Genomic DNA, 18816 nt, shown 5'->3' with positions numbered 1-18816 from the left:
TGATGATGACATTAGTGAATAAAATTGAGTTATTAGACAAAATTTCTAATGGTGAAAGTGTCTCCTCAGTGGCAAAACATTATAAAATCAATGATTCAACGGTACGATCAATCAAGAAATCGGAAGAAAAATCCGCCGTAGTGTCCGTGAAAGCGTCTAATTGCTTCAAAAATTTGCTCTGTAACTCGTGAAGTTAAATTAGAAAATATGGAAAAGCTTTAAATCTGTGGATAGAAGACCGAACTCCAAATAAAATTCCGTTAAGTTCTCTCATCATTCGTGAAAAGGCAAAACTCCTTATCAACACTTTAGCGAAACTGGTGATAGCACTGGCAGGATAAGTTTTTTAGCTAGCAAAGGCACTGGTTTGAAAGATTTGTTTGAAATTTCTAATAAATATTACATTTAATATTAAACTGTTTCTTATTTTCATTTCGATGCCATATGCTTGCATTTCACTATGTACTGTCTATGTACATAGTCATATTATGAAGGTACATATAATACATACACAGACAAAATTTTAGAGTAGTTTTTCTTATATATTTCATACTTTGGAACGGAACCCCTTTATTACTATGGGAGCCATAACTCAGCATTCGCGTTTTCGGTATTCGCAACATTTCTCAGGAATGTAACCCCCGCGAATAGCAGGGGTTTACTGTATATCATTGACAAGACCCCATGAGCTATTCTTGCAGCCTATTTGCACTGCTCAGAAAACTTCATATATGACTGCACAATTATCCCCAGGTCTTTTCATTCTTCACTATCCCAATGTAGTACTGCACAGTTGGTATGTTGCTCTGGGGTTACTGCTACCCATATGTAGCACTTTGCATTTGTCAATGTTAAACTTCAGTTGCCACCTCTCAGCCCATCTGCTTAACCTTTCCAGATACTGTTGCTGTAGCGTACTGTCCTTAGCATCACTAACAACCCTACCAACCTTCATAGCGTCTGCAAACTTGGATGTTAAGCCTGATACACCTTCATCACTATCACTGATAAATACAGACTCTCAGTTATATAGGACCCTATAAAACTGAGAGGTATAACTAATGAATTCAGGTGTAATCATATATTTACTTTTCATTATCATAATGGGCCCAACACAGAATGGCAGAAGACAGAGAGTGGTACTCTGTCTTCTGCCACTAAACCATTACCTTATCCATAGCAGCAACTTCCCTTAATGCCATACTACTCCAATTTGTACAGTAGTCTTACATGTGCAACAGTATAAAAAGCTTTCTTAAAATCCAAGTATATGATATCAAAATTATTTTTTGCATCTAGTTCCTTTGTGACCACATCATAGTATTCAATCAAATTGGTCAGACAAGACATCCCCTTAACAGTCATGCTGTGTCTGAACTATAACTGCAGTCTTGTTGAAATGATCCTGCAATGCATCTTTAACCAGTGACTCCATTATTATACCCAGAACAGAAGTTAAACTAACAGGTCTGTAAATTATTTTTGTTACCTTTTGATCACCCTTTGTGAATTGGGGATACATTTACACATCTCCAGTCTGTGTGATCTACGGATGTCCTCATAATCATGGCTAAGTGCCTGCCTACTTCCTTTGCGCTTCCTTTAATATAACTGGATAGATCCCATCCACCCCAGGTCAATTTCTCCTCCATTTTGCTCTCAGATATTAGAAAATCCTTTAGCAACCTGGTTCTAATCAATCTGGCATTCTCCTCCCTTAATAACTCTGCATGTGTGAATATAGATGCAAAATACTAATTCAGTTTGTCAGTAACCATAATCATCAACAATCGAACCATCAATATCAAGTGGACCAATCTGATTCATCCCCTTCCTTCTAGAGTTTACATAAGTAAAGAAGTCTACTGTTTTTCTTTGCATCCTTTGACAAAGATTACTCATAATCTGCCTTTGCTTACTGAACCTCCTTTGTGACTTGATTACAGACTATCTTATATTTAACTAAAAGAATAAAAATAAACGAACTTTTCTTTTAGAAGAAAACAAAGACTCGTCTAGTTCCGATGTTGGAGATACACTCATGCGAGAGTATGATAGTGTAATAAAGAGATTAACTGAAGAGCCTTTAAAATATCCGTCTGAATTGGAAATCAGCAAAGAATTTAAAATTTTGGAGGCAACTGGCAGTAGAAGTGAAAAGCGGGAGAAAGTTCATAGAGCACTGCTGACCATTAAACCAACAAGTGTCCAATTTGAGACAGTGTTTTCGATCACTGGTCTTTTTAACACAAAAATGAGGTCAAGTCTATCAGGAAAAATGCTTAATATACTGTGTTTTTTAAAGCATCATTTTCAGCAAAAAGCTGAGCAATAAATAGTAATTTCCCCAAGCTGTTTTTTTTTTCACATTATTTTTATTTATTATTATTTATTATAGGGCTTATTATTTTTTTGTTTACTATACGAGAAGATAGTTTTTATTCAAAGGATTTGAATACAATTTGTAATTTTGTATAATCTCAAGCTGGTTACTTTTTTTGAGCTTTTTAATTTTTTATTTTTTTTTACTATAAGAGGTGATAAAATAAATAAATTTCCTGTTTCTACTCCGGCACGACAACCAAGTCAGTATACAAAAAATCGTCGATACAAATATTTATCGTATTTAGTAGTCACGGGCTTGAACTCCGGTCCACTCAAGGGACGCGTGCTATGCACTTTCGCTCCTGCCCACTGGGCTACGTCAGATTTTGTTTAAAATATTTGATTACGATTTGTACAACCTACCCAAGATAAAATAAACACCTGTGTTATAAGCTTTTAATTATTTTCCCTAAGTCTGAGAAAATCGGTTTTAAAACCGGTTTTAAGAGTAAACTTCGGTTAAACTTGGTTTTGAAATTTCTCGGTTTTATGCAAGCCTACAAGTACGCGTGTACAGCGGCTGCCCTCGGTGGTTGTTGTTGTTGCGGTGTTTTCTGGCGCAAGGGCTACATAAGCCATATTGAGCCTCCCTAATTAATTGAGTCGCTTATGATAAATGCACGGCGAGCAGTTAGAAACGGTCATACATTTTTATTAGTTTTAAATAGAAAAAGAATTCGGAGAGATTTGCTTTTTTACCTGTTATGAGAGAGAGAGAGAGAGAGAGAGAGAGAGAGAGAGAGAGAGAGAGAGAGAGCGCTAGCCCTCGGAAACCTTTGTTTTACAGCTCGTATTGCCCTAACATCAGTAGCGGATTAAGGTTGGTTAAGGCCCCGGGCGCAGAAGAAAGTATTGGGCCCCTTAAAGAGAGAGATAGGGAAAATAAAAATACACGTTAACCAACTTTTTAAATAAATAAAAAATATTATGTACTATTAATGTTTAATATTCCAATAAAATTTGAATATAATATAATTAATAATAGCTTAATAATAATCGCAAAGTTTTGAACTAACAGTTCAACTAATTTGTTGGAGTTTTGCGTGGACCCTTCAGAAGTCGGCGCCCAGGGCGCCCGACCGGTGCGCCCGCCGTTAAATCCGCCTCTGCCTAACATCAGAGCAAACGAAAAAGAAAAGAACGATAATAAAATCCGTACCCACTGGAGGAAGTGCTGAACCGACAGCCGAACCCACGGTACCAGCGAGAAGAAAAAAATAATGAATTAAAAAACAAACGCAGTTTTATAAAATAAAATCCCGCACCCATAGGAAGGGAAAACCCTAGTTCCGGCACAAAAAAAAAAAAAGTAAATAAATAAATAAAATAAATAAAAAAAGTTAAATGGTGTGATAATCCCTTCGATATTGTTAATTCCCCCGCCCCCAACAAATAGGGTCTAAAGAAAATTCTAAGTGTTCGTGTAAACTGTACACAGCGTGACCCCGTCGTGCAGAGCTTACACGAACACACCGCACGTAATGTATCCCTTAATAAAACCCCTTAATGGGAAGGCCAGCAGCGCCAAATACTCGGTTCCTTAATTAAGCAGTAATTAATTTTATTCTAAACTACGGACAGGTTTCTGTTCTTTTATGTAATTATTCCGAAATCGGGTACATTTAAGGCACTGCATTGGCTACTCCTCTTTTGGGAAGGGTTCTTCTCATCTGTTGCAAGTTGCTTCTTCTTCTGGTCAAGGGCTTAAAATGAGGAACAGCGAAACTTCAGCATTTTTGTGTCTGGGTCTTCCTGCATTGTGAACGGCATAACTTAGTCTTGCAGAAGCTCGCTTTGTTCCACTACCAACTTCTCAATTCTCGTAGCGAAACGCCTCAAGGTTGGTAACTTATTTTCCGTTGCAGGATCTCGACCTGGATGGCAACGAAGAGAACGACATTTCTCAATATTACGAAACGATTTCGATCCAGACGGAAACTTCGAATAGCCAGAACGGAAAGATCTCAACGGTCCGCAGCTCCGACCACATCATTCGGATCTACGCGTGCGCTACAATGTGGCACGAGACGGCTGAAGAGATGATCCAGATGTTGAAATCCGTGGTCAGGTAAGTGACGATTCATTTTTCCCACTCTCACAAGAATCGCTCGTTTTCAGCTCTTCTCTTTCCCCTCCCCTCGACTCGGAAAAACAGCGGCGAAGGAACTATAAATTTTAAATAGGGAAAGAAGAACCAATGAAAAAACCGCGCATGAACCCCCCACCCTACGAACATTTTTACAAAAATCCTTCAGAAGGCTTGTGACATTCGGTGGCAATAATTTTAGGTCCACATTAACTACAGAATCCAACGGCACCATTCACCATGGAGGGATACATTGAACGAAGCACTTTCGAGACTCACTTGCACGTCGTGAAGTTGCGAAGAAATGCGATTTCAATTCTTGAATTTCAGACAGGCTCCATTAAACGACGATGAATAAAATGCACCGATTAAGCCATCTGACAAATTGCTTACTGTGAAAAGCGAGTGACGTGGTTCCTCGACTGTTACCAATCTAGTAAGGGAAGCTTTTATTTTAATCGAATCCTTCGGCTCTTTCAGATATCAGATGCTAAGAGATCTGAAACAGCCGAATTTACGCGGAGATCCTACTCCAAGACATCTACCTCAGAAAATTACATCTCGTATTTGCATATTTACAAGTGGTTGCCGATCCCGTGCGCTGCTGCTGCTCAGATGTAAGTGGTCTTCGAGAGGTTGGGATCTGTTCGTGCGCAGCTCACGGAGAAAGGCAAGCTCTGCTTTGTTTCGCATCTGGAATAAATTTCAATCCAATCCTGCACTTCAATTGATATAAAAGAGCAGATCTCTGTAGATCGAATTTTACGCGTCCTTCTTGTGTTGTGTGGTGGCAACATAAGTCCCTGTAAGATGCAGATCTTACATGGGCAGGTGTATTTGAAGAAGGATTCAATTTATCATTAATGAAAATGTTAGTAAAATTTTAAGCAAATACGAGAAAGTATTTAGAATAGCACACGAAGTTTCGACAAAGATGATTAAGAGCGCAGTCATCGATAATGGAAATTGAAAGGGGTATAGTGTGTTCGTATCTAACAGCACCAGGGGTTTCCTCCATCTCCGCGTTGCTTTCATTGTAGGTGTACCAGTTCACTGGGAAGGCCAGAGATTTGTAAGTGAGGTGTTGTTTCGTTGTTCTTCTGGCCATTTGGCCGCTAGACCCCTGCTGCAACCCAACGTTGTCCACCCTATGCCTCGTGGAGGCAGACCGGTACCCAGTAATTTTAAGTTTTCACTCTGGCAGGTCCTGCCACCTAATTTTCTGAAATTTCAGTGGCAATCGAAAGGGTTTTTTTTTTTTTTTTTTTTTTTTTTTTGTGTGTATAGGTAGGGTGGCTCCTAGAACGTCCGTTCAAATCCACCTCGTTTCTTTGTAGGTTGAACAGACTCTGCAAAACAGGCCAGCGTGTAATATAGTGCAATGTTCGTGTAGTTTAATGCATGTTATGTTGTTGTGTTATGCTGACCTCTTGGCTACCCAGAAGCAGCTATCACCAGGAAGGCTGCTTCTAGATACTCGTCCACACCACGGGAAGGTGGGCCAGTTCCAGTAGATGGGACGCATAAGGTCTCAGGTTATGAGACAACAACACTTAAAAAAAAAAAAAAAAAAAAAAAAAAAACCTCTGGGGGCCCAATCCAGAGCTAGAAAAAAAAAAAAAATATATATATATATATATATATGCACACATATATATACATATATATAAATAAATAAAAAGAAAAAATAATAATAATAATAATAAAATAAATAAAATTAAATTTAAAAAAATAATAATAAATAAATAAAATTTAAAAAAAATAATAAATAAATAAATAAAAAAAATAAATAAATAAAATAAAATAATAACAAAAAAAAAATAAATAAATAATAATATAAATAAAAAAAACCTCCTCATCATCACCATTAGTTTCTTGGGCATTCTGGACACACTTCGGTAATGTTTTCAACACATTATTTTGGTTCAAGTGTTTAACAGGCGTTTCCTCAGTTCAAAGGCTCCCTTTGCAAACTCCTGGAATAATTGAAATACACTCCTATTAGATAAGAACACCTCTTCCCGACCTAACTCATTTTCAGCAATGATTTCCCTGATTATTTCCCTGACATTATCATAAATTGTACACACATATAATATATGGTGCCAACTTTCAACCTCACCACAAAAACAGAGATCTGTATCCGAAAGACCCAACTGAAATAATTTCGCTTTCATCGAGCCGTGACCTGTTACTAAAAATGATGTTTGTAAACTTGGTGTAAACCAGCTTCGAACTGTTCTGTCACTTAAAAATGTAACATCAAGAATAAATTTCTTTGTCACTCGACCAGAAGATACAGTGTCCCATCTTGTTTGCCACAAGTTAACAATCTCGTTTAAACATCTTCTCTTCTCCCTCTTAATGTCAGAATTTATGTCAACTTCTATGCCAACAAGTCTAGTAGATATTTTCTTCTTAATGCCATAGCACAGCCCTCGATAAGCCACGAACAAATCCAAGGGGACTGCCCCAGCTATCACTTGAAGTGCAGTCGTAGCTACAGTTCTACATACCCTTAATATACTGAGAAGCATTGTTCTTTGTAGTGAGTTTAATTTAGCCTGAAATCTAACAAGAGCCACTCTGTGAGACCAAACTCCCGCTGCATATGTAACCATAGGCAGAAACACCACCTTATAATATAAAAATAAAGTTTTATTGGACACTCCCCAATCTCCTCTTGATACTCTTATAATATAACCGGCAAATTTCCTGATCTTGCTATGTAGATGTGTTATATGCGCATAATAAGACAACTTGTGATCAATAATGAGCCCCAAGTATTTAGTTTCAGAAACCATAGTCAACTGTCTCCCATTTAATTTTATTTGCGGCGGTCGTCCCAAATCAAGTTTTGTTTTAAAAAGCATCATTTTGGTCTTTTGGGGGCTAATGGTAAGCTTAAATCCTTGTGCCCAGGTATTAATATCATTTATTACACGGTTTGCATTTTGCTCCAAATCGTGTCGTGATCGACCTGCCACAATTAATGTGACATCATCAGCAAAAGCTATCACGTGACAATTTACTTGTGGTCGAACCAGCCAGTTCTGTAGCACCAAATTCCAAATGGAAGGACCTAATACAGAGCCCTGAGGGCAACCTCGCGTGATTTGTCTTTGAAGGAGAAAATGTTTAGACCTTACAGTCACATATCTCTCAGAAAAATAACTCCTGAACAGACTGTATAACTGCTTAGAACACTCAGCACGACACAGTTGAGAAAGAGCTGCCTCCCACCATACTGAGTCGAACGCACCTTCAAAATCTATATATATAGCAAGTTCATATTTTGAATCAGAGTTTGAAATGTATGTATGAAAGTCCAGAAGAGCATCCTCGCACGATTTCCCCGGTGTAAAACCATACTGATTAGGTGTAATCATGTCATGGCGTTCTAGCAATTCTTGTAAACGTATTGCCATTAACCTCTCTAACACTTTCCCCAGATTAGCCAACAAAGCAATTGGACGGTAGGACTTAGGCTCAATTAAAGGTTTCCCAGGCTTCCTAATTAGCCTCAATAAAGCAATCTTCCATTTCAATGGAAACAGTCCTTCCTCTAAGCACTTATTATATAACAAAAGTAACATGTTAGGTATCAACTTAAAAAACCTCACTATAAATGCATTCTCAATCAAATCTATTCCTGGACATTTTGCAAAATTAAGTTTCTTTAACACCCCTGCCAGTTCATCTATTGTAAACGCCATGGTATTACCTCTAGCTACATAATACTGATTTTTTCTCCGCAGTTCGGATTGGCACTGTGAGTCTAAGATGGGATCGTCAACCGGGAACGGCCTAGTTAATATTGCATTTACTGAATCCTCCCAGCCAATAGTCTCAGTAGAATCCTCTTGAATTGTATTAAATACCTCCAAACTTCTCAGTTTATCTCTTGACAACTTATATAGCAAACCCCAGGGATCATTTCTCCCCGATTCTTTTACAAACAATCGCCAGGTTTCTCTCTTCCGAGTTGCCATGGTTCTCTTGTAATTATTCTTAAGAGATACGTAATTTTCATGCAATCTAACTACCTCAGAATGACCCCAGTTCCGATGCCGCTGGTACTGTCTCCTAGCTCGATATACAGCCGAGCTGGTGTCCCTTTGTTACTCGACTAACAAAGGGACACCAGAAACCAGTGCAAGTAAGGAGCCTCGCCGTAAACCAAGCAACAGGAACGGCTTAGTGGTCACGCCAAATAAGCAAAGGCCCCTGGCAAAATAGGGAGTTAGTTCGCTTGTGCCAGCTAGTGCAGTCGCCCGATTTTAGTGATCTTCGTTTTTCAGGTATTTCTACTAACTTTTCCGTAAAGTTTAACTTATAATTTAGTATGGTTGGATTCATCATTGTGAGCTGAACAAGAGGATACATCACTCAAATATTGGATTTATCCAGGTAATATATTATTTGTATTTTAAGATGAAAATAGGCAGTTCTCTGAGCTGTGCACATTAATTACCAACAACAAGAACTTTCAGGATATATCGCTGTAGGGATAAACCCCTTGGGATTCACCACGTGTAAATGCTGCCTACGTAGGTAGTCAACTAAGAAGTAAGACGAGTGCTCCAGATAATCTCAAGACAATGCCGCAAGCAATAATGGTCAAACAATGTACCACCCCACAGGTGGCACAATAATCTCTTAATCACTGAAAGTACTAGAAAGTTTAAAAGTGCACTGAAGGTAGCGGAGGAATTTCAGAACTATACAGAATTGCATATTTAGTCCACATTATGGATCAGCAAGAAATCATTCCGGGTCTATTAATATGTAAAATTTGTGGACATAATGAAGAAACGATTATCAAATGCATTAAATGCCTCGGGTTGATATGTAATTCTTGTACCAAGATAAACCTAACTAAATTGCCCAAAGCTAAAAGACGGCTATTTATTTGCGATCAGTGTAAAGAAAATACGAAACAAATAACTTCCTGTAAGGCGCCAGAAGAAGCTCTCATTCAAGAACCACAAAATAAACACCCTGAAACTCTAACGGACATCGATGCCGATACTCCTGAGAATGACCACACGTTAGAAATAGCTTCAAAAATGAATGAAGAAACAAATGAATCGCTGGATGATGATAATTTTACACAATTTCCTCTGAGCACTCAAGATTACTTAGATCTAGAGTCCTATCGGGCCTCTGATAATCAGGAAATCAGTACACGTTCTCTGAATAAAAGTACGCAAACTGAAAGTATAAGCAATGCCGAGAGTAGTCATGCACTGCTAACGGTAAATACGGATTTTCAGAACACAAGAAAAGCCCCTGAACAACTCTCAGCAGGAATAGAAAGTATAGCTCTGAATCTGAAGAACGTTCAAGAAAATCTAGCGGTTTTGATTGACGAAAACCAAATACTTCGAGGGCAAAACACAGAAATCTCTCAAGAGCTATTCGCCCTCAAGCAATTCATCATGAATCTCCATTTATCAGAACATACAATGAGACCTGAAAGTACAGCATATGGCAAGTACAAACAACGGGATAATGAATATCATGATTCAGACGCGATCTCAACAGAAACCCGACAACGGGTCACTGATAGCAGTATCACACTAGAGCCAGAGAGAGTACCAGTATCCACGTGTAGCAAACAGTTCCCAGTGATGATCTCAGCAACAAATGGACACATACCGCAAGCTGAAGAATGTTTAGTCACCTTCGAACAAGAAAAAATCGATAAGCATCCACATAACAGTGCAACCGTTTCCTCTCAGAGCTGCATCTCAATGCATAAAAACTCCTCATCTGAAATTCATACAGTGAAAAAAAAGACAACAGAGCATACGTTGAAAAAGGATACTCAGAAGATAAGGGGTGTAACACTTGCTGGCACTAATTCAGTAGATACAGTCAATGAGGTAGTCGGCTGCTGCTGCCCAAACCGGCCACAGCAAAAACAATCGTTTTGGTGGTCTTATGCCGACGTTACCGCTATCAGTCCAACTGGCATCCGACCCAAAGGTAGAGACAACCAAAACGGCACCCATGAAGAGAACCAACCTCTTAATCCCAGTGGTGTGTCGTATTTCCCACCATCTTTAACAAACATTAATGAAAAGTGTATCATAAGACATCATCCGAAACCCAATCAACGAAAGACTTGCCCAGCATATAATTACAATATAACGGCTGTACTGACTCGGGACCAAATCTTTGTGTCAAGATTAAATCCAAACACCACTACTCAGGCAATCACGGAAATGTATTGGAAAGAATACTCCATCAGAGTAGATGTTAGACAACTACGTACCGGTACGCGGCACGCATCTTATGCCTCTTTCATTGTCTCAAAGCCAGCTGACCCCTGCCAACCGCTAATAAGCTTGGACCCATGGCCACAAAATACTCAAATTAAACCTTATGAAAACAGAAAAGCTAGCGTGCTCCAGAGGGGGCATAATAATACTCAGGTATAGCAATTACAGAGTGTCCCATCCACACTGGCATCTGTAACTATCAGATGCTACATTCATAACATAAGAGGCATAAGTTGCAAACTCCATACACTTCAATCTATTCTCCTTACTGCAGAGTACGATATTATTTGTTTAATGGAGACCTGGATGAACCACAATAGATGTATTGACACTCTTTGCCTCCCTTTGAACTATGCTTCTCAAGTTAATGGACGCGCCATTCGCCGCGGTGATGGAGTTGCAATTATCTATAAAAATTCCTTTTCTCGACATAGGACCAACTCAAGTAGTTCCGAAAAATTTGAAGCCATCTCTGTAATCCTTGACCTCAATGAAATTAGAATACAGGTTTGCATTCTGTCTACCTCCCTCCAGAACACACCCTAGAGGTTAGAACGGAATTAGCGACCTGGATTACTACCAATCTCCAACCCAACGTCCCTACTGTTCTCATAGGGGACTTCAACATGCCCCTGCCAAGGTGCTCAACGGCTCGGTCTTCTCTGGAAAACATGCTACATATGCTCGACCTTCATCCTCTTCAAACTCCCCCAACTCGCGGAAATTATTATTATTATTATTATCCGTTTATTTCCATAAGGAAACCACCCCGGGACGGCAAAGTGCCAGGAGGGTGTTAAGTACATATCAGGGTACGAGATACTACGTGCAGTGGGTTACATATACTGAACACGTAGTCTCGTCCCGAAATACATTTTATACACATTTTATGTTTAATATATACAGTATTTACACATTGATGATTCTGTACATACATTATACAACTGATATATTTACAATTCACTAATAATTCCATCTATAAATTACATATTAACATAACTGTTACAGAAGGTATATTTTTACAGTCAACAAATTATTATTGTTCTGAAAGCAGAAAGTTTCTCTTTTACTCTAAATTCTTTGGTACTTTGCAGCCGATTCATATTTTGGTAAGTCTATACGAATCCTGGAAGATCTCTTTCCGGTATGTTGCATCCTCACACAGTTTTTCAGCATCTATGTGTAGTGAGTTAAATATTTTCGCTGCATTTGATGGGAAGAATCTTTGCAGGCTACTAAGATTGTTCAGGAATGGACGCAGTGGATTATTTACTTCTCCGCAACGTCTAGCAGTGGCACGCGGTTTGACTAGAATATTATCCAGGACTGGAGCATCCACTCTGCCTGTGAGCATTTGTGCGAGAGTGTGTATGTTCTTGTTAATTGTCCGCTGCATCCAGGGTGTGATGTTAAGGTTTGAGTAGAGAATGGCCCTTGAGATAGTAAAAGGGTGGCCAGCAACTCTGTTAAGCCATCGCAAGAACCAGTACTCGATCCCAAGGACGGACTTATAATGTGAATCTGGAGCTGAAGACCAGATTTGCGAGGCATGCATTGCAATTGGCAGGACACACATTAAAATGTACTTGGTCGCTAGCTGAGGATCCCTAATTCCTACCAGTTCCTGTCTGGTAGCCCATAAAGCGGCGAATATTTTTGTCTTCATATGGGCGAAGTGTTGAGCAAAGGTGAATCTGTCATCCCACTTAAGACCCAGGTCCAGGTGAGAGTGCACTTTTACCACATTAGACCCGTTCACGGAGATCGAGATGTCATTTTTATTCTGCTTGCAAGTTATGGTCATTTGGGCAGACTTCTGCGCATTAATACGGAGCCCGATGCAATCCAGGTAGCTCTCAAATTCTCTGATTGTGCTATTTGCCATCTGACAAATACCTTCTGCTGATTCATGGTCTTTGGAAGTGATGAAGAATTTTACATCGTCAGCATATGTTATAAAATTGTAGTACCGTGCAAGAAACGGCTCCAGGGCGGCCGCGAAGAGAGTAGCCGAAAGAACTCCCCCTTGTGGCACTCCTCGCGAGATGGTAAAGCAAGATTGTAGCTTTTGGTGCTTAACAATAAGTTTTCTATGTTCTAGCAGGCTGGTTATTATAGTTAACAAATTTCCTCTTACATTAAAATAATTCTTTAAAATCGCAATGAGCGCTGGAATTGAGACGTTGTCGTAGGCTGCGGAGATATCCAAAAAAATAATATCGATTTGCTTTTTCTCATTTAGTGCTTTCTGCACGCGAAAAAGGGTTTCCAGCAAGTTTGTTATTGTTGATCTACCGGAAATAACTGAGTGCAAATGTGGTGGTCTATGGCTGAAGCAGTGTTGGTTGATGGTGGGAAGCAGTGCTTTTTCGAATACCTTCTGTAGGGTGCAACTGACAGAAATTGGTCTGTAATCCTTAGCCAATTTTGGGTGTTTAATCTTTGGTATTGGGGTTACAATGTAATTTTTCCAAGCTTGCGGGAAAGCTCCTGACCTGATGATTTCCTGATAGATGTGCAGTAATAGATCTATTATAAATGGGCTACTTATCTTAAGGATGAACATTGGAAATTTGTCTGGTCCAACAGTGGCCTTATTGGGCAGATCGTTGATTGCTTTCATTACGCTCTCTTTGGTGATTTGTATTTCACTCAAAGGAGGTCTTGTTGGTTCCTCTATTGCCGAATGGTTTCGCTTGTTTAAATCTTTCAGGAATTCAAAAATTTTGTTACCATTATCAGTGTTCTCAATTTGATTCAGTCCATGCAGGTTACTAAAAGTGTTATTAGCCCATTCCTTGAAAATGCATTCGGTCATATTCTCTGTGCTATTTCTATTGCTAGTAATTCTTTTTGCTCTTTTTAGTTTATTATGAACAACACTGCAGTGTGCCTGTCGTTTTGCTTTGATGAAGTGTGCTCTTTCTTTCTTATAACGAATGTGATCGGCAGGATGACCCGTTCTTTGCCATTTTCTATACAGTTTTTGCTTCCTGAGGAAACTTGCTTTCAGTTGTGGGTTGAACCATTCTTTTGTTCTCTCAGATATTTTGATTTCTTTTGCTGCTCCTTCCAATGCTGTTTGGTATAGCTCTATTAGAGTGATCATTTCTAAAACTTCGTCTACTGGCTTTTCTTGCAGGTCATTCCAGTTGTACCTAGTCAGGTGACTGAGAATGACTTCTGGATTAATATACTTCACGGAGAAAAGATACTTACTTTGTTTTATCCAGTTCATGTGCTTACCCTGCATGTATTTATGCATCTTCAGTGCTGCTTCTATTTCAATGGGATTGTGGTCCGACTTAAATTTTATGAAGTTTTGCGCTAGCCTTATGTCTAAGGAACTATGATACAACAGGTCAAGTTGCTGCATTCCCCTTGTCACTGGTGTCGGAAGCTGCGTTAAGTGCAATGCACCCAATGTCGCATCCAACCCTTTCTTGGCCTCCCTGTGTTTCGGAAAAGGCAAATTAAAATCTCCCGCTATTATTGTGTCGACTGATGGCTTTAGATTTGCAGCAAGCCAAGCATAGAGTTCGTTTCTTGTCTCCTTTGTGTGCTCAGGTGGGAGGTATATGATGCATAACTGTATTTTCACGTGCTCTTTTGAAAAGGTAACGCAAATCCCTTCAAAATTATTTGAATTGGTTTTTCATTCTCTTATAGGCTGGTATTTATTTTGATAGCAAATTATAACTCCCCCTCCTCGCCTATCTGTTCTTCCGGTTCCCACACATTTGCAGTTTGCTGCCGCAGTTAGCCGATCTAACTGTTTTCCATTTCCCAACCAGGTTTCGATTAGGCAAATGAAATCCAGGTCCTCGTACATCATCATCGTTTGTAGGGTGTGGAGCTTATTTGCAATGCTCCTCACGTTTTGTACAAACAGGTGGATGTGATGTTCTGCATTCCCAGCTGGGGATAGTTTTCTTGATTGCTATTGAGCCCGATTCCTTGCATCATTTTTAATCAGTGGTCTGGCCCATCTGTCTCTGTAGGGCTTGACTAAGGTACCTACTGGCCAGGCGCTTACGTCTTGTAGGCGAGTTGCTTTATCTGGTGGACAAGAGATTATAAAGGAGGAGTAAGCTGGGTGTCGTGTTTTCACTTGCTTGACTTGCACAGTTATCCCATGTTCGCCCTCACACATGGCTTTAATGTTTCTGGGCTGTGTTGTGGGTCCCAGCCTTGATACAAAAATTTGCTCTCTGGTTGCAACGGAAGTAATGTTGTACATTTCAGAAAACCGTTTGTTTGTTTCAGGTGTGTTACAGGAAGACACGTTAATACTTTCTCTGTGAACTGGATTACGTCGTCGGCTGTCCTCGGCGAGAGTAGGCATGAAATTTTGGGATGGGCGGGTTTTTCTACCCTCAAAAGTGTTATGCTTTTTAGGTAGCATAGTGATGTGCGCATAAGTGAGTGGGTTTGCAGGAACATGATTTGAGGGGGAAGATGTAACTCTGGAGTTCGTACTCTTGGAATACATGCATGCTCCAATCATTTCAGTTGATTCCTGTTGTCCTAATATTTCTGAGGCTTCTTTATTTTGGTTTCGACTTTTCCTAGTGGAATGTGTGGAGCCATTTCCTTGTGCTGCCCCTAAAGTTTCACTGGGTTTGGTGCTATTGCTTGCGAGGTCCTGCTGCAAACAGACAGTTCGCGGCTGGGCTTGAGATTCACATATTATTTGGCTGTCTTGTAGTTTTGCAATTCTTTCTGATATGTTTTCCCCCGAATTCAATTCTTTTCTTGTCTTCTGTTTGTGATTTTCAATGCTTTCTGTCCTCCTGTACAATCCATGCATATCACTTCTACTTTTCTTTGGGTAGCTCTGCCTCGCATAGCAAGTTTCGTCGGTTACGGGAGCCGTTGAGCCACCTTGTGCAACGAGGACGGATTCAAAGCATCCTAGCTTTTCCTCCAGTCGTTTAAGGGTGTGCAATATTTTACTGTTTTGTTCTTTGAGAAGAAAATTCTCTTCCTGCAGTTCCTGTAGCATTTTATGTACAGGGATGAAATTGCTCGCGAATGTTTCAGCGTATTCCACAGCCTGCATCGAAAAGGGGCTGAGGCAGTCTGCAAGGATATCCTTTAATTCCGTACGCGAGACATATTCTTTACGGTTCTCTTCCTGCCTTTCATCCGGGCTATGATTGCTCCTCTGTCTAGCGAAACCCCCTTCAGAGTGCTCGCAGTCTTCCGGGCAAATATCGCATCCCAAGGTTTCAAAAATTGATCCTTCAGGATGGCCCAAGATGCCATTTCCAAGGTCAGTCTGCGAGAGGATTTCTCTTGTTGCTTGTTCAAGGTCATTAATCTGTTCTGTGCAAGAATCTTCACAAATGACTTCATTAGGTAATTCTTCATTATTTTTCCCTGTTTGTTGCCTACAGGCGTTACATTCAAACTTGCGTTTTCTAGTTTTGTTTAATTTCTTAATATCTACAGAAGTACAATCAGGCTTATTGCAATAGTTTTTGTGACAAGTAACGCATTTAATTATGAAGTCATCATTGGTCAGACATATGCAGCAAGTAAGCGGCACGGCTGATGCGCTGAAATCTGTCATTCTGAAATGCAAATGGGGGCTGGAATTTCAGTAATTTCGAGGCAGGTAGTCTTTAGTACAAGAAGATAGGGCACTTCTATCGTTCGATGACTAGCCTATGAAATATGCAGGTGGGAGTGGGGGAGGTTTTAATCCCTAACTTTGTCACCGCTTGACCTTGTTCAGAGCTTAAGTGCCGTATTGCCTTAAGCAGAATATTGCTATGTTCCGCTGCACTGAATCGCTATAAACCAACCGTTCCTTTCAACTATTACGCGAAGTATGAATGCTTAAAATCAAGATTAGACATATTACCTGTTCAGGATTCCATTAGTAGACACTATATCCAGATTCCACTTCTCATAAGCTCTCTGTCAATATGCAGTTCATTTATGATCCTTTCAGGTTAACTTAGGTATTTGAGTATTTTTAGGAATCAGCAGTTCGACCTCATTTTTCACAACATACCTCATGCGGGACTTATCCAACCAACCATCTTCTTCAAATCAGATCATCAACCGTTAGATTGTGAATTTTATGCCCATTCCGACCTCTCTAATGCCTCGGTTGAAGGATGTGGCCCGCTGCATACGAGAAGAGTCTTTTCAAACAAGTTCATTAAGCAAGAAATAATCCTCCATCGCCTCACTACGTATAAATGGAACTGTCTGTTAGAAAAGTCAGGGCCTGAAGCCGCTTCCATCCTGGCTGAAGAATTATTTCAAATAGCTTGTGTTGGTGCGTCTAAGGAGATTCGGATCTCACATCGATCTAACTGGTGGTTTAACAACAATATGAAGGTTGTGTTTATAAGAAAACAAAAGGCTTACAGAAAATGGCAGAAAACCAGAACCGCTGAAGACTACATCGCTTACAAAAAAGAACGAGCCTGTTTCTTAAAGCACAAACGCCAAGAGTACAACCTTGCAATTTCTAAAAAGCTTAAACAGTCTAAAAGAATCAATAACAACAAGAATACCAACTTCACCATGGATGAAACTTTATTTAGGGAATGGGCGAACAGTACCTTCGGAATCTCTCCAGACCCTAATTTAGAGAATAACTCTCTCGCACCAGACAATACCAGTTGGCTGGTAAATTACATGAATAACATGACTCCATCCGGATCCAATCTTGATATCAGACCTCTACTAACAGAAATCACCATAACCAAAGAAAATGTAATTCAGGCATTAAATAGTCTCCCAAATAAATCCACTTCTAGCCCTGATATGTTCCCCCTCTTCATCATGAAAATAAGCAGTCCATTCATCATCGAGGTCTTGCTACACATATTTAGAGAAACCCTACACACTGGAATTATCCCTGAAATATGGAAACATTATATTGTAAAACCCGTGCCTAAAGTCAAACATCCGAAAGACAAGAAGGATTTTCGTCCAATTTCTATAAGTTGCAATCTACTAAAATTGTTCGAGAAGACTCTGCTGCCAATTCTTGTTATGCATTTTTTCCATAAAAGACCACCATATTTACACACTGTGATTCCAAAGAGATCAACTGTGACTAATCTAATGGACACCCTATTTCGGATCCAAATGACTCTGAACGCCAAAGAACAGATTGATGTAGTATTTTTAGCCATTAAAGCTGCTTTCGATAATGTCTCAATCAATTCCTTGATGACAATACTTGAAAGGCACTTCAGAATACAGGGAGGCCTATTAAAAGTCATCGTTTCCATTCTCAAACAAAGGCATTTGAGAGTAGAACATAGAACCTTCCAATCGAACCACGTCGTCTACAGAGGAGTCCCGCAAGGTGGCGTCCTTTCCGCACTATTTTTTGCTGCCGCTTTGGACCCCTTCCTCTCTACGCATCCTGACTGTAGCTCTTACGCAGATGATATAAAACTCTTCATCTCGTCAAAACACGGTGACAAATCTGAAGCAATCAACGCCCATGCCACTGCCCTAATAGAAGAACTTGACCATTATCTTGAGAATATTGGCCTATCCATAAATCCGACCAAGTCAGCACAAATGTCTTTCACCAACTTGAAGAAGAAGATGAACACAAACATCTACATAAATGGTATTAGAGTGCAAAAGGTTTCTCATCACACTGATCTAGGACTCACCTGGGATGAAGGCCTGACCTTCCAACAGCACTTTGCCAACACTAAAGCAAAAACTCTGTCAGCAATGTGGGCGATAAGACAGGAACTTACTGGAGTAAACAACCAAAAACTTGCCACTCACTACATACAAACATGTCTTGTTCCGATTCCCATGTATGCCTCGACGATCTGGTCCTCTGCTTCCCTCACTAACATCAAAAAATTCATGGGCATCGAGTACTGGATTTTAAGGTGGTTGAACCGTGTTAATGGCCTCCCTTTCACCATCTCGAGATCAGTCATGTATGCTAACCTTGGTTGCACCCCTTGGAATCAGTTGCTCATTACAGGAAATCTGCGTAATCTCTGTCAACTCCTCACCGATCGCTTTGACGCTCCAAATGTCCATAATCTTGTTTGAGGT

General features: G+C 39.8%; 1 protein-coding gene across 1 annotated transcript in view; it reads left to right on the top strand.

Moving 5' to 3' along the window:
• The window catches only part of kkv (hyaluronan synthase-like protein kkv), a 401584-nt gene that overhangs the window by 251862 nt on the left and 130906 nt on the right, over positions 1 to 18816 (top strand). The window contains exon 7 of the mRNA XM_090387806.1: positions 4251 to 4453. Within this exon, the coding sequence (XP_090243932.1) occupies positions 4251 to 4453 (203 nt within the window). The remainder of the gene's footprint in view (positions 1 to 4250; positions 4454 to 18816) is intronic.

Source organism: Mastigoproctus giganteus, chromosome 13 (genome assembly GCF_048544385.1).
Source record: "Mastigoproctus giganteus isolate SK-2022 chromosome 13, ASM4854438v1, whole genome shotgun sequence".
Taxonomy (NCBI): Eukaryota; Metazoa; Arthropoda; class Arachnida; order Uropygi; family Thelyphonidae; genus Mastigoproctus; species Mastigoproctus giganteus.
This window is presented reverse-complemented; position numbering and strand designations above follow the sequence as displayed.